We start from the raw sequence: 15,935 nt of genomic DNA, 5'->3' as shown, positions 1-15,935 counted from the left end.
AGTGCTGAGGATGGGAGCAGCCAGCTCAGCTTTTCTGGAACAGAGATTGTGTAACGGGGTGTGATGGGAAAGAAGACCGAAAAGGTAGGGGAGGACATTAAGGGGAGCCCTTGGCACATTGTTGGGGCTGCTGTAACAGACATTCCTTTTCTCCTGGGACATCTGCCTGTATGCCCAGTGCCCAGCTGTCTCCTCTCCTCCCCTGGGCACCGGGGATAGAAGCCCAGGTCTGGGGGGCCAGTTCCCTGCTTTCTGCCACGTGGACCCAGACGTGGCACCCGTTCCCTGGACCAGAAGGTTCTCGTTAACCCCCCAAAACCATAGGATCCCCAAGACTCCCTGACTCGAGGCCTCCTCCCCTCCCACACAGCTGCACCCCTTGTTCCCCATCCCCAGCCTTGTGATGTCTGCACCAGGGGACAGTGTTGGGGAGGACGGACATTGGCACCTTCCAGCCCTCCCTCTATCCTTCCTGGGCCAGCCCGGGCTCGTGGGGTAGACTCCGGGGTCTCTGCCGAGAGGGGCTTTGCCAGATGCCTGCTGACAGCAGCTGCTCCGGCCAGCCCTGGACGGTCACCTGGTTTTGTCTTCCAGGCTCCCGCCGGGGTGCAGGTGCTGATGAGCGCCACCCAAAGTGCCTACCTGGAGAAGGAGGGCGTGTACCAGTTTCACATGGAATATCCAGTGCCTGCCTACCTGGTGGCGCTGGTGGCGGGAGAGCTTGTGCCAGCCGACATCGGGCCCAGGTGAGAGACTCTTCCTGACTGTGGGATGGGAGACGTGAAGACCAAGAGCGGGGAGGCACCTCAGAGGTCATTTGGTCCAATTGCCTCGTTTTATAGAGGAGGAAACTGAGGCGGGGTGGGGGAAAATGCCTTGCCCAGGGTCCCACAGGGGGTAAACAGCAGAGCGGGGACTCTGAGGGAGCTCACGAGACATTTAGAGAGGGAAGGAACCTTCAAGGTCATTTGGTCCAAACTGGCTTTACAGATGAGGAAACTGAGGCTGGTGATTCCCCCAAGGCCATTCAGGTAAGGGATTTTAACCCTCAGTGCCATGGTGGGCACCATTTCTTTGCATCAGCTCTGGCGGTGTGAAGGAGAGAGCTCTGGACATGGAGCTGGAAAAAAACAAACAAAGCCTGAGTGTGAATTCTGCTCAGAGACTTACTAGTGATGTAATCTTTAGCAAGTCCTAACCCTTGTGGGCCTCCAATGCATTTCTTTCATTTTGGGGGGGGTGTAGAGGGGTCCTACACTCCCCCATTCCTCCCTTTCTCCTGCCACCCCATTTCCTCTCTTTTTGGTCTTTATGAATATATTTACATGGACAGAATTAAGAAGAAAAAAATTGATTTTCCCTCTCCTTTCCCTTCCCCCCCATCTTGTCTCGCCTATCCCAGCCCCCCAGAACACTTGTATATTGTTTGTTTGAGGTTCCTGTAATGGGAGAGTCAGACTAATGGCCTCAGAGATCCCTCCAGGCTCTAAGTGCCCGATCCCATGGGCTAATGAGCAAAGACCCTTTGCCGTTGTCAGGGGACCAAGGGTGGGGTGTGGGGCAGTGGACCCCGCATGGCCTAAAGCCTGGAAAGAAGGAAGAGCAGGAAGGAGGTGAAATGCCTTTGGAGTGACCTCAGGGCACAGGCAGCCGGGCACCCTGGGTGATCAGTCACTGGGAGGGGGGTAGTTTCCCCTCTCTGAGGGGCAGCGTTATCTCCTTTCTGTTTTTTACAAATGGGGTGCATCAAGTCAGAGGTAAAAGAGGGGCAGAGAGGACGGGCCAGGGAGAGGCCGGGCACATCCACGTGACCCGACTCGGGGCTTTCCAGCCGGGGCTACCAGATTCTCCCATCACGTTGAGCTTCTTTCCTTCTCCACTTTAGCTCCGAGTGCCAAAACATTCTCAAGTTTTCCTGTTGTACTTCTAGAGATTCGTCCAGGCTGGCAAGGTCCTGTCCCCTAAGGGCCTCGTTCTCTTTTATTTCCAAAGTGGCAGTGAGCCAATCTGATCACACACCCTGTGCCAGCCACTTCCCTAGAGGGGAGGGTGGTTGGCTTTGCCTAGTAACCAAAGGGCAATTTTCACAGGGGCCCTAATGAATAGCTGGCTGGGACGGCTAGTGGGCTCTCTCCCTCTTGCCCTTCTCGGGCTACCCTCCCTGGGGAATGTGACTGGGCCTGGGGCCAGTTCTAGCTATAGGCCAAGTGACTAGTCCCTAAGGGGAGACAGGAAAGATGGCGGAGCTTCCGTTCCATAGGGCTTGGAGGAAGGGGTAGAGAATCCACCTAGGAATCCCTGCTGGCCATGGGACCCTGGTCAAGTTACTGAAACTCTCAATGCTCTCAGCAAGTCTCTGAGGCTGCAGAAGATGGCGATCTGCCTTGGTGGAGGGACTTTCCCCATCTGGGAGTTCTCTGTAGCAGGGACATGCCAGGTGCAGCCCCTCTCCCCTCTTAAAGGTCCATAATGTATTTCAGGTGCCAGATTTCCTTAGCGCCACACACCAGCCCCGTTGAGAGATGATGGTTGACGGGCCATTTCAAACACTTATTGTCACCTTTTGCTTTTACTCACCTCCATATTTCTTTCTCATCGTCCCCTTCCAGAAAGCCCCGTCCCTTGTGGTTCCATGAAACTAACCAACGCATCGAAAAACAAAGTCTGCCATTTTCTGTGCAGCATTTCACAGCCATAGCTCCCCACCTCTGCTAGGAAGGGAATAGGTGTCATCTCGTATGTGGGGCCAAGCTTCTACAGGTGTTTTTATCATTGGGCCCACAAGGGAACAGAATCTCCATGAGGTCAGTGGCCACAGGGCCAGCTGGGGTCCGAGGCAGGATTCGAACCCAGGAGTCTCTTGGGTGATCTTTCGGCTCCTCTAGGGAGACAGCTCTCCATCAGTCTGGGCGGGTGACCTCAAATCTTGCGGCTGCTTTCTGGCAGGAGCAGAGTATGGGCTGAGCCATGCCTCTTGTCGACGGCCACAAGCAAACTGTCTGGACTGGTGGAACAGTGGCTGAGCATAGCGGAGAAACTGTATGGGCCCTACCTGTGGGGCAGGTGAGCAAAGCGGGGCTGGGGCGGGGGGGGGGTACTATGGAAGGGGGAGGGGCACTTCCATCGTGCACCCCAAGAGTGGCAGCTTTTCCTTAATGAGACTGGCCACACAAATGCAATGAAAAATTAGCTTTTTAACAAAAATCCATCTTAATTGTTATGTCTTGTTTTTCCATCACCTCCATTTCCCCTCTTCCCTCACTCCCTGGGAGAACTATCCCTTATAACACCGAATTTGAAAGAAGGAAAAGCCAAACTCCACAACTCATCCAAAATGTACCATTTTATGTCGAGCCCTACACCCAGAGTCCCCGACCTCTTCAAAGTGGAGGGGGTGGTGCATTCTCATATCCCTTTTTGGGATCAGCGTGGTCACAAAACGTTTATTAGGCACCTACTGTGTGTGGAACCCTGTGCAAAGCTTTGGGGGAAAGACAAGGCAAGGCGAGATGTACCTGACTTGAAGTGCTCACCGTCTGAGGGGAGGTCAAGATACAGGCCCAGGTAGTAACTGGAAACTGGAAAGCACGAGGGCACCAGAATGCCTTTGAGAGGTACAGAACAGTGCTCTGTGAGCTTATAATAACAAGAGCTAACATTTACATAGCACCTACTATGTGCCAGGCGCTGTGCTAAACACTTTATAAGTATTATCTAATTTGATCCTCACGACAACCTTAGGAGGTCGGTGCTGTTAGTATCCCCATTTTATAGCTGAGGAAACAGGCAGAGAGAGGTTAAGTGACTTGCCCAGGGTCACACAGATAGTAAGAGTCCAAAAGCAGATTTGAACATCAGGCCAGGAGCGCTACCTGCTGCACCACCTGGCTTTTAGCCTCCTGCCCCAGGAAGCTTCCAGGCTCGAGAGGCCGAGCCCTCCTTCTGCCACAGGCTGTCGTCTCCTCCTTTCAGGTATGACATTGTGTTCCTCCCGCCCTCCTTCCCGATCGTGGCGATGGAGAACCCCTGCCTGACCTTCATCATCTCCTCCATCCTGGAGAGTGATGAGTTCCTCATCATTGACATCATCCACGAAGTCGCGCACAGCTGGTTTGGCAATGCGGTCACCAACGCCACGTGGGAGGAGATGTGGTTGAGTGAGGGGCTGGCCACCTATGCCCAGCGCCGCATCACCACCGAGACCTACGGTACGGCTGCCCAGGCACTGGCGGGAGGAGATGGCATGGATGTGGGTCTGGTCTCTTCCCCAGAGACCACAGAAGGGGCCCGAGTCAGGCCTTTCTCCTCACGCTAACTCTGAATGTGCCCGCCAGTGTTTGCTGCCCACAGGGCAGGAGCTGATGGTGGGGGAGGTGAATCAGAGCAGGCCCTCCTTCCAGCAGCCTGGCCCCTGGGCTTTGGGGTTTTTATTAACATTTTAATTTATCGTTTTGTTTTTTTAACGTTCTTTTCTTTTTAAATTTGGAGTTCCACATTCTCCCACACCCACTGAGAAGGAAAGCAACATGAGATCAATTATATGTGTGAAATGATGCAAAACCTTTCCATGTTGGCCATCTTTGGGCTTTTTTTTTTTGGTGAGGCAGTCAGGGTTCAGTGACTTGCCCAGAGTCACACAGCTAGTGAGTGTCAAGTGTCTGAGGCCGGATTTGAACTCAGGTCCTGCTGACTCCAGAGCTGGTGCTCTAGCCACTGCGCCACCTCGCTGCCCCCTCCCTCGGGGCTTTTGACTGTCACCAGCCTCACCCTCCTCCAAAGTGCCTTCCACATAGCTGCCAAATTGGCATTCCTGATGACCAGGTCTGACCAGGTCACTCTGTTCAAGAAACCTCAGTGACTCCCAGCTGCCTTTGGGGCCAAAGCCGGATTCCTGTTTGGCCTTGAAGTCCTTGATGGCCTGGCTCCAGCCTGTCTTTCCTGGCTTATTGGACGTTATACCCCCGGCACACATTCTGGCCCAATAGGTCATTCCCCATAGGTGTCCCATCTCTGTGCCTTTGCATGGGCTGAACCCCCTGCCTGACACACCCTTCCTCCTCTTGGGCTGCACCTCTTAGATGCTCTCACTTCCTTCCCAGTCCAAGTGTTGCTTCTCCAGGAAGCTTGGCTTGATTCCCCCAGGTGCTAGGGCCCCCTCCTAGTATCTACTGTCTTTATATGTCTCCGAGCTATCCTCCCGCCTCCTTCGGATAGCACGGCAGCTGCTGGAGGGCAGAGACACCTTTTTTCTTTCCACCCTTTTATCCTGTGTGTCCAGCCCTGTGCCTGGCACTTGGCAGATGCTTGTTATGTGAGCGCGTGAATGAATGACTGCGTGTTGCTCCATCCTCCCCAGCCCGGATGGAGCAGTGTGGACTGTCCCCGCTGGGGCTGGTTTCTGTGTCTCCCCTCCCCCTGCCTGCACTCCCAGCCTGGGGTATCACCTCCCATCCGTTCCTCCCTGGGCTAGGCGCTGCCTTCACATGCCTGGAGACAGCGTTCCGCCTCGATGCCCTCCATCGCCAGATGAAGCTTCTCGGGGAGGACAACCCTGTCAGCAAGCTGCAGGTCAAACTGGAACCAGGTACCTCGCCCGCGCCCACCCCTGGCCCTCCTGTCCTGGCACTCCCCAGTGCCCACCCACCTTCCTCTGTTTCCCCAGCAGCCCACGTCTGGCTGGGGCCTGGGACACGGCAAGCTTTGTTCCTCCCCCGTCCGCCTCCTAAGGGCGTGCCAGGGATGGGGCTTCCCAGCCCCAGGGGGCACCATCTTGGCTGACTGCTCTTCTCTTTTCAGGGGTGAATCCCAGCAACCTCATGAACCTGTTTACCTATGAGAAAGGATACTGCTTTGTTTACTACCTGTCGCAGCTCTGTGGAGACCCCCAGCACTTTGACTCCTTCCTTCGAGTTAGTGCCCCGTCCCCTCCCCACCCCTTGCCTCCCCACCAGCCGTGACTACCATCCCTGTGGGCGGTGAGCTCTGGGAAGGGCAGTGGCCCCAAGCATGTGGTATGGTGGGCAGAGCCATGCCTGAGGAGCGGGGTCTGAACTCTGGCCCTGAGCAAGTCCAATCATCTTTATGGGCCTCAGTTTCCTTCCTTGTAAAACCAGAGAATTGGACCCTGTGGTGGTGTGTTCTGTGGCCCTTCTGGCTTTAAGTTGGAGCTCCCTTTGTAGAGGCCTGTCGAAGAGACCCCATGGATTCTACTGAGTCCAAGCTGGGATGCAAGAGCTGACCCACTTTCTCAGGGAAGGAAATGTGCCAGGTGGTTTAGCCATATTGGGACAGCGCTCCCCCAGATGGCATTTGTCATCACTCAGACACCCCTAGAGCAAACCCTCCCTTGGAGCTGGGCTGGAGCTCATGCTGTATAGTTGCCGCTCCGGGTCATTGGCTGGGGCCTCAGGCTGGCCCTTGCAGATCTCGGCATTTCTTCAATCAGCTGCCAAGATCAGGTGTCCCTGAGCTGTGCGTGTCCTGCTCCGTGTCCTGCTCCGCCCTCCCCAAGCTCCCTCCATGGCTTCCTGTTCTGAGGCCTGCCTTCTGTGCTCAGGATGCCCAAGTCTCCCCCTTTCCCTGCCCCACTGAGACCTGGTGAGTCTTCTTCACTGCCCTGCCACCGTCTCTCTCTCTCTCAGGCTTACGTGGAGAAGTACAAGTTCAGCAGTGTCGTCGCCCAAGATCTTTTGGATTCTTTCCTGAATTTCTTTCCTGAGCTGAAGGAGCAGAGCGTGGACAGCAAAGCAGGTGGGGCACCTGGGTTTTTGTGCTCTGTCCTTCCCAGAAGGGCGCTGTCCCTGGTGCTGATGGACCAGAGTCCAGGCTCAGGGAACAAGAAGGGAGGCTTTCTGCTGTTGTGTGACTGAGGGGTGGAGAGCAGGGCTCATGCCAGGCAGGCTGGCAGCAGCGCCAGTCCAAAGGCTGGGCCCTTGGTGGTTCTCGAGGCATCAGTCACAGGGAGTGTGTGGCACGGCCTAGGCCCTCTGCACAGGGCCTGTCTCCTTACTCTCTTGCCTGCTCATCTTTCTAGGGCTGGAGTTTGAGCGCTGGCTCAATGCCACGGGGCCTCCGCTCGCTGAGCCAGATTTATCACAAGGCTCCAGCCTGACCAGGCCCGTGGAGACCCTCTTCCGGCTGTGGACGGCAGAGCCTCTGGACCAGGCAGCTGCTTCAGCCAGCAGCATCGACATCACCAAGTGGAAAACGTTCCAGACTGTTCTCTTCCTGGATAGACTTCTGGATGGGTCCCCACTGCCCCAGGGTGAGCGCTGCAGGGGGCGGCCAGGGTCCCCACTGCCCCGGTGGGTCCTGCCTGGGGTGATTGAGGTCTCCACTGCTCTGTGGTGTGTACTGGTGGGAGGGTTCCCCAATCCTTCAGGGTGTGGGCACTGGCTAGGGGTGATGACTGGGGTCCTCGTTGGCCCGAGGCGATCGATCGCTGCTGGCTGAGGGTCACCGGGGACCAGAAATGAGACGTTGAATGTCCAGCCTGTCCTGATGTGGGTCCCTGGGGAGGGTTTTTCTTAAACTGAGTCTTGTACGCCTGGCCTCCTCAGAAGTGGTGATGAGGCTCTCCAAGTGTTACTCTTCGCTGCTGGACTCCATGAATGCCGAGGTCCGCATCCGGTGGCTCCAAATTGTCGTCCGCAATGACTACTACCCAGACCTCTACAAAGTGCGGCGGTTCCTGGAGAGCCAGGTACCCAAGAGAGACCTTAGAACAGAGAATGCCAGCTGGGAGGGGCCGTAGAAGGGAAGGGTAGAACCAGCGTGGGCATCAGAACGTGGATCGGCAGAGACTCTGGGAGCTGGGAGAGAGCCCAGAGCAACAAAGATGGGAACTGATGTCTCCGGGATAGGAAAGTCCTAGCAAGCCTGTGTACTGGGGGTATCTTTGCAGGGGTTGGAGGCTTGCCGCTGAAGGCTCCCTCTAGTGGACAGATGGGAAAGGCTGCAGGTAGACGTCCCAAGCTGCCAGAGTTTGCCTGTGAATGACCGGGGCTGTGCCTTACCTATGGGACGGCCATCCAGCTGAGCCTGTTGTATTGCAGATGTCCCGCATGTACACCATCCCACTCTATGAGGATCTCTGCACCGGTGCCCTCAAGTCCTTCGCCTTGGAGGTTTTCTACCAGACCCAAGGCCGGCTGCACCCCAACCTCCGTAAAACAATCCAGCAGATCCTGGCCCAGGGCCTGGCCTCTCCAGCCCCCACGGACACCCCCACCCTGGCCATCGCCACAGACACCCCAGCCCTGCTGCTGGAGGACAAGCCCCCCGAAGCCACAAATGGTGCCATCTCTCTCAGGGACGTCAATGTGTCTGCCTAGCCTCACCCCTTGTTCTGGGGTGGCCCCCCAGGCCCCCAGTGGTAGTCTCTTGGTTTGGGATTGCTCGGCGGTTCCAGCTACCAAGTTGAATGTGCCTTCCCATGCCCATCCTGGATGGGGCTCTGGAAGGGGGTCCTGGACTATTACAATTTTAGCCCTGCAGTGGGCATCCTGAAACCCTCCCTGAGCTCAGAGCAGGGCTCCCTGAAAAGACTCCTTGGTACTCTGAGAAGTCTGCCCAGCAGCCATCCAGGGATGGGCTTTGGTCAAGGGGCAGTTGGCCACTTACCTCAGGGTTCCGGGTTGCGTAGGGGATGGGAGGGATTCTCTGCCCCTTGGGAAACAAGCAACCTCATTACCACTTCCTGGGATGGTAAAAAGCTAGGAGGGTCTCCTGCGAAAGGGCAAGACCACTTGAGCCTTGACCCTCCCGATCTGCCCCGAGTTTGCACTTGGAGAGTTTGGAGGAGGGGGCCGTCCCCCTGGGAGGCAGGCCTAATGAGTGTCTTATGATGGGGCTTGGGAGCATAGCAGGTGAGAGCAACCCTTCCCTTCCCCCCTGCCCCCCCCAGGCTGCTCCTGCAGGGATGCCCTGGAGCAGCCTTCAGGCTTGGTTTCTTACTGTCTCCTCCCCTCTCCTCCTTGACCCTGACGACCACCACACTGTGCCTTACGTCTACCCGAGGAGGCGTAGGATGAGCCTTTTTCTAGACATGACCCTCCGTTCCCAGTGACCCCCTGGAGCCCAAATTCCTGTCTCCCTTTCCTTCATTCCTGACTCTCCTTGGGGGACAACTTACAAGCCAGGGTCGGGGGTGGGCTTTGTATGTTGGGGCTAGGCCCATGGAGAGACTGCCAGAAGGCAGAGATGGTCAGCTGACCAGAGAGGGGACCCCTCAACCTTCCCTCACCCCCACCCCACCAGGTGAGATATGAAGCCAGCAAAGGCAGATTGAGGAGGGGAGCCGGGAGGAGATGTCAATGCAGAGGGTCACAGGGGTGGGTGGGAAAGGTGGCGGGCACCTTGCCAGCCCAGAATCTCCAGCCGAGGTCAGGGAACCATCACTCTTGGTCAAACAGGAAGATGTAGCCTGGCTGCCCCAAGGTTGAGGCAGTGTGAGGGCTTTGGGGAGCCTGGGCCTCTCGCCTCTGTGGACTTTAGCTCCAGGAACAGATGATGGTGACTAAGCATCCCGCCTTTTATCTATCTGCACCTCGGCTTTAGCCCTGTCTGGGGCCAGACTGGGACGAAAGCAATAAGACCCCCCCCCCCCCAGGATAGGTCCCCACAGGACTCTTTCCCAGCCGTGCCCTGCCCCCCCCACCCCCAACTTGCACCAATCCTGTGATGAATATTTGACTTCATTGCCCTGTCTACAGGGAGATCACGTCAGGGAGGGGAACGTGCCGTTCCCCATTGAATAGAAACTGATTGGGGAGGTACGTCCTCCCCAGGGCCCCTGGCCTTACCACTGAGGGGTCCGAAGCCCCAGACACCACTTCTAGGGGCCGTGTCCTGACCAGGAGCGGCCGCTGTGAAAGCCAGCCTTGAGCCCTGAAAGAGTGCCCATCCCACCACCAGCCTAGGAAGGAACCGGTGACGTTGGCATGAGAGCCTCATGCTGTCCCCACTACACTTTGTGCCCTTGTGCTCTGTGTCTCCTGAGCCTGGCCCATCCTCACCCTCAGCAGTGGGGTTCAGTTCCCCCCCGGGAGCTGGCTGCCTTGGGTGGGGAGCATCCTGGGGTGGGGGTGGGGACAGACTGGATGACACTGTGAGCTCCTTCCTGTGATTAACCCAAGTGGAGAGGTTTTGCATTACTAACTACAGCTTCCTTCCTCACAGGAGACTTTTCTGACATGACCACTAAGACTGCAGCTGCTGCCTTGGGGAGGGGAGTGGGATGGGCAGGAGGAATTGGAAAGATAAGAGAGAAGGTAGTACCTGGACCGTGGGAGCTCGCCTGCCCTGCTCTAGAGGCCCTGGCAGATTCTCAGAGGCAGGGGGATGAGTAGGGAAGGCTAAGGTGGGAGAGACAGGGGTGAGGAGAGCCCAAGCTGACGTGGTCGGCATGGATGGCTGCTGGTGAAGCATCCTGCCGCAGCGGATGGCTCCGGGGTTTAGTGATGAGCTTTGCCCCCTCAGAATTCCTCCTGTGATTTCAGCAGGGGCACATCCTTTTCCTGACCCTGCTTGCCCCAGACAGGATGCCCTAGGAGTGTGATAGTTACTTTGGTCCCAGCATTGACCTTCCATTCCTGGTCAAACCTTTCAAGGGAGTGGACTTTGCTGCTCCCTCTCTACTCCATCAATTCCTACTAGACTGTAAGCCCCATGAGGGCAGAGATTGTGTCTTATCTAAATTTTGTATCTCCCACGGAACCTAGTACCATGCTCTGCACACGGTTGGTGCTTAATAAATGTTGAGTTGAACACTTTCCTCATCACTGGTCTTCCTGCTGCTCTGAGGGACCCCCCTGCTCACTCCAAAGTCCCCAGAGGCTTCCTTTTTCCTAAATTGAAATTTTTCCATCTTCCTTCTCTTTGACCTCTTTGATATGGATCACTTTACGATCAAATGAGTTCTGGAAAGAGCACAGTACCAGGAACATAGTAGGTGCTTAATAAGTACTTCCCTTCCCACTTCCTTAAGCTTCCATTGGCTTCTGAGATGCCAGTATTCTAGCTCTGCTCCTGTGTCAGCCGCCTCAGATGCTATCTGCAACTTCTCTTGTCCCCAACCTTGAGGGTCTCCTGTGGTTCAGTCCTCGGCAATGGGCATTTCTTCTTTCAATAGCTTAGAATGCTGGGCTGAATTTTAGGGGTTATAACAGAATAGCCACCCCCACTCATTTCCTCCCAAGTGCAGAGCATCCTTCAGGGCATTGAGGATGATGCAAAGGTTGGATAAAGCCTGGGGCTTGCCTTCACAAACATAGCTCACTGTCTTGGAGGGGGATGGGATGCCAACAAGAGCAAAGCAGCATGGGGAGGCACCTCAAATCCCACTTCAGACCTTTATTGGCTGTGTGACCATGGACAAGTCACTGCCTCTCTGAGCCTCAGTTTCTTCACAGCCATAGAAAGGGGGGGGGAGGGGGGGGGGGGGGGGGGGGGGGGGGGCAGTGCCAGATAGCCAGCCTCCTAACTGGTGTCCCTGTCGATTAGCTTCTTGTCAGTCCCTTTTCCATATTAATGCCGAAGTGATTTTCCTAAAGGCATAGGTCTGACCATGTCACTCCCTTATAAAGCTAGGTGTGTATATATGTCTGCATATGTCTCTATCCATTTGTCTATCTCCATCCATCTTTATCTCTACAGATCTATACACGGAGAAAGAAGCTATTACAATAGGTAAGGAGTGCCTGATCTAAGGACACATCTCTGTGAGCAGAGAAGAGGAAAGATGGGCAAGAGATGACAAGATATGGTGACTGCTTAGATATGTGGAATGATCCTAAGATGACAGTGGTGTTGGGACCCCAGGTGAATGGGGGGGGGGGGGCCCTAAACAATAATAGAAAAGTTGGGAAGGGGTGAGTAGGTTTGGTGGGGGGCAGGGGGCAGGGGGGAAGATTCTACTTTGCACTTGCTGACTTCGAGTTGCTTAGAAGATGTTCAATTTGAAATGTCCAACAGGCGTTTGGTGATGTGGGACCAGAGCCAGAAGAGAAATCAGGGTAGGACACAGATCTGGGAGTAATTTGAATAGAAATAATTAAACCCATGGGAGCTGGTGAAGTCACCAGGTGAGAGAGTATAGAGAGAAGAGGGCCTAGGACAGTCTTGGAGGACACCTACGGGTAGGAGGTATGATAGGCAGGAACAGTGAGGTAGGGGGACCAGGTGAGAGCCGTGTCATGACGATCAAGAGAAAACAAAGGAAGCATCCGGGAGGGAAGAGCGATCAACAACGTCAAACGCTACAGAGAGGTTAAGAAGAAAAAGAATGGAGAGAAGGTCACCAGATTTTACACTGATAACTTTGAAAAGAGTAGTTTCCGGTGAGTGAGGAGTCACGTGTCGTTTGGAGGTTGTAAAGCTGAGAGAATGGAAGGGATGGTGATGTCCTCAATGGAAATGGGGAGTTTGGGGGAGGGGTGGAAATGCAACCCATCCATGCCTCCTCACCCATCACGACTCCTCCTCCCCACCCCAAATGAAAAGTGTGAGCATTTACTCACCAGTCACTGCCCCAGAACAGATGGGAGGCCAGGATGTGGGAACACTGAGGTGTGCAGAGGGAGAAAGGGGGAGGTCAAGGAATCGTGTCTGTGTAGCTGAAGACTTGGGGTTGGGTTAAGCTCTGAGGGGCCTTTGTCTACCCCTACCCCCACATACTATCACCAGGTAGGAAACGGGAGTGGTTGTGTTGGAGACAAGGTGGAGCCATCTTCCTATGCTCTGATTGGTTGATCACAAACCCATTTGGCGTCAAGCCACAGACCCCTTTTGGAGACCCCTGCCCTGGGCAACTGTCTAAGACTCTTGAGTTGTAGAGGAAGGCACTAGCTGATCCCTGGAGTTTTCTGTATCAGGGAAATCACAAGTCCATTTTCTTTTCCCGTCCTACAACCAGGTAGGCTACAAGGAAGGATTCGTAGGGCCATAGATTTAGAATCAAGAAGGACTTTGAAAGTTATCCCATCCAACCTCCTCATTTTCCATATTGTTGTGACACTCTCTAAGGAGTTTTATGCATATGACAGATTTTGTTGTTATAATCAACATCAGAGACCTGTGATTTCAGCAAATAGTTCTAACACTCCACGTGACATGATAAAATGCATGATAGTTTAATAAGAATAAATGTGAAGTCAAAGAATCTGAGAATAGAGAGGAACTGCAGAAACCATTTAATTTAACCTATAATCTGACTTTAGATATTTACTGACTGTAAGATCCTGGGCAAGTCATTTAATTCGTGTTTACCTCAGTTTCCTCACCTGCAAAATGGGGGTAGTAATAGCGCCTACCTCCCAGGGTTGTTGTGAGGATCACATGAAATAATAATAGTAAAGTACCATAAGGCACAGTGCCTGGCACATAGTAAGCGCTATATAAATGTTAGCTACGATTATTAGCTATTATTGCTTGAATGCAAAGCTCCACAATCTTTCCACCAAATGGCCCTCTGACTTCTTGAAGACCTCTGAGGTGGGGGAGCCCACCACCTCTTAAGGAAGCCCATTCCATTCAGGGACAACTTTCATTGCTGGGAAAATTTCCCACCATCACACTTACATCTGTCCCTGTGTCCACCCTGGTTTCTAGTTCTGCCTCCGGGGGGTCGGGCAGAATGAGTCTATCCCATCTTCTACATGACAGTCTTTCAAATACTCGAAAACAACTATCTCCACCCCCCCCACAGGAATCTTTTCTTATCCACGCAAAATGTCACTAGTTCCTTTAGCAGCGTGTGGCCCATAGAATCTGTGGCTCAGTTTCCCGTCCCACTCTAGGACTGACATCTTGGGTATGCCGAGCGATGCTACTACATCTCCCCTACGGGTTTCCAGGGGAAACCTGACACATAGGAATGTTACTACTGTTTATGAGCCCCCATCTGTGTGTTCGCCTTTCCCTAATATCAACAGACCAGTCAACATCAATTAACTTTTACAAAGGGATAGTTACTAAAAAGGTAAAGCAAGAACCAAAGAATAGTAGTATCTTAAGCTGGGAGCACACTGTCCCCTCCCGGGGGATACTGGACACAAATTTAAAAATGTTTTTCAATTAAGCATTTGGAAAAATTGATCTGTCCCTCCCACTACCCCATCTACACCCACATTGAGCAAAATTTTTAAAACCCTGAAAAATAAAGCCCTCAATACATATCTGCATAGTCTGGCAAAGTAAATAAACCATGTCTGAAAAATGTATGTCTCTGCATTTTAAGTTCATCACCCTTCTGTCAGAAGGTGAGTGAAGTGTTTTGTTTTCATTCCTTTGAATTTATAGTTTATCACTGCATTGATTGTAGTTCTAAAGTCTTTCAGATTGTTTTTCTGTATAATGTTATAATTGTAGAGAACGATGTCCTTGTTCAGCTTGCTTCACTCTGCATTAATTCACAGGGGCCTTCCCAGGTTCCTCTGGAACTGTCCATCATATACCACAATAAGTATGTGTGTGTGTGTGTGTGTGAGAGAGAGAGAGAGAGAGAGAGAGAGAGAGAGAGAGAGAGAGAGATTGAGAGAGACAGAGAAAGGAGAAAGAGACAGAGATTGAGAGAGAGAGAAAAAAGAGAGAGAAAGAGAGAGAAGAGACTCAGTTACGGCCGCACCAGCCAATTACAAGGCTTTTGGTCACCAGCTATAAGCCAACAAGAGACAGAGCAGTGGGGTGGGGGATCCCTTCATAATGCCATTCCAGAAGCAGTTTTATCAAGCCTCCGTGTAGCTTGTTAACTAGGCAGAGTGCATTGTTTATGATCTAAGGACTGGGCCCTCACTGACCAGTCTCTTCCATTGTATGTGTGTGACATGGTCTCTGGTCCTGTTACTATTCTGGGTGCCCACTCACTCATCTATGTGGACGTTAAAATGTGGTGCACTGAGCTCAGTTCTCTAGCTGTGATCTGGTCAGGGAAGGACACCGGATGTTATGTCCCTCAGTGCACATGAGGTTAGCATTGGCTTTATTGGCCAAGATGTCGACTTAGACTGAACTTGAAATCTGCAACCAACTCCTTTTCGTAGGAATAGTTGTTTAACCAGACTGCCCAGTCTTGGGAAGTTGACTTGTTGAACCTAAGTCTAAAATATCACATTCATCCTCTTTTAATTGGTTCCAGCTTTTTGAGATTTTTTTAGGAGGGATCCTAACTGTTGTCCCTCCAAGTTTCATAACCTGTGCAAATCTTCTTTATCACATGTTCTATCACTGAGATAATTCAATTGAATAAATATTTATTAAGCACCCAGTGTCAGGCACTGAGGATACAAAGAAGAAAAACAAAGATAGCCCCTGCCCTCATGTAACTTACTGTCTAATGGGGGAAGGCAGCACACGAAAAGAAGATTGGAGGTGGGGGCACTAGGGGGCCCTGCTCAGGGGAGTGTGCTGAACAGGTCAGACCAAGCAGAGCTGCTGATGGAAAGCCCAGTCAGCTAAAAGTTCTGCCCCCAGCCCGCTATAGGAAAGCTTTGGGAGGGGCTGAGTGCTTCACCGTCCAGCCCTGCTATCAGAGGGACAGGAGGAGGCGGGGGGGGGGGGGGGAGGGAGGGGTGAAGGCAGGGAGAGGATAAGGAGAAGGGGGAGAGGTAGAGGAGGAGGGGGGGGAGGGGGAGAAGGGAATCCAGTGATGAGGATCCAAACCTAAGTCAAACAGCCAGAGGAGGAGATTGCCGGTGTGATCAGCTCCTCCTGCCAAGGGTGAGGGGTTGGGGGGGTGGGGCTGACCCAGCAGAGCCAAGGGGAAGTGCCCCAAAGTCTCCGGTGTAGCAAGCCGGGAACAGGAATGTGATGGAGACTTCCAGATCCTCTCTTTGCGAAGATTCTTCGGAAACATCTTTATAACTTTAACTATAACTTGAACTTTTACAAGCTTTTATAACTTTTTATGTAACTATTTTTGTAACTTGTATAACCTTTAA

General features: G+C 53.2%; 1 protein-coding gene across 1 annotated transcript in view; it reads left to right on the top strand.

The window, feature by feature from the left end:
• RNPEPL1 (arginyl aminopeptidase like 1) overlaps positions 1–10,778 on the top strand; it is a 58,446-nt gene extending 47,668 nt beyond the window's left edge. The window contains exons 6-14 of the mRNA XM_027875360.1: positions 595–746; positions 2,947–3,063; positions 3,973–4,208; positions 5,471–5,584; positions 5,797–5,909; positions 6,642–6,750; positions 7,034–7,264; positions 7,560–7,702; positions 8,055–10,778. Coding sequence (XP_027731161.1) covers positions 595–746; positions 2,947–3,063; positions 3,973–4,208; positions 5,471–5,584; positions 5,797–5,909; positions 6,642–6,750; positions 7,034–7,264; positions 7,560–7,702; positions 8,055–8,333 — 1,494 coding nt within the window. The 3' untranslated portion in view covers positions 8,334–10,778. The remainder of the gene's footprint in view (positions 1–594; positions 747–2,946; positions 3,064–3,972; positions 4,209–5,470; positions 5,585–5,796; positions 5,910–6,641; positions 6,751–7,033; positions 7,265–7,559; positions 7,703–8,054) is intronic.
• Positions 10,779–15,935: the final 5,157 nt, after the last annotated feature.

Source organism: Vombatus ursinus, unplaced genomic scaffold (assembly GCF_900497805.2).
Source record: "Vombatus ursinus unplaced genomic scaffold, bare-nosed wombat genome assembly UNPS02014808.1, whole genome shotgun sequence".
Lineage (NCBI taxonomy): Eukaryota > Metazoa > Chordata > Mammalia > Diprotodontia > Vombatidae > Vombatus > Vombatus ursinus.
This window is presented reverse-complemented; position numbering and strand designations above follow the sequence as displayed.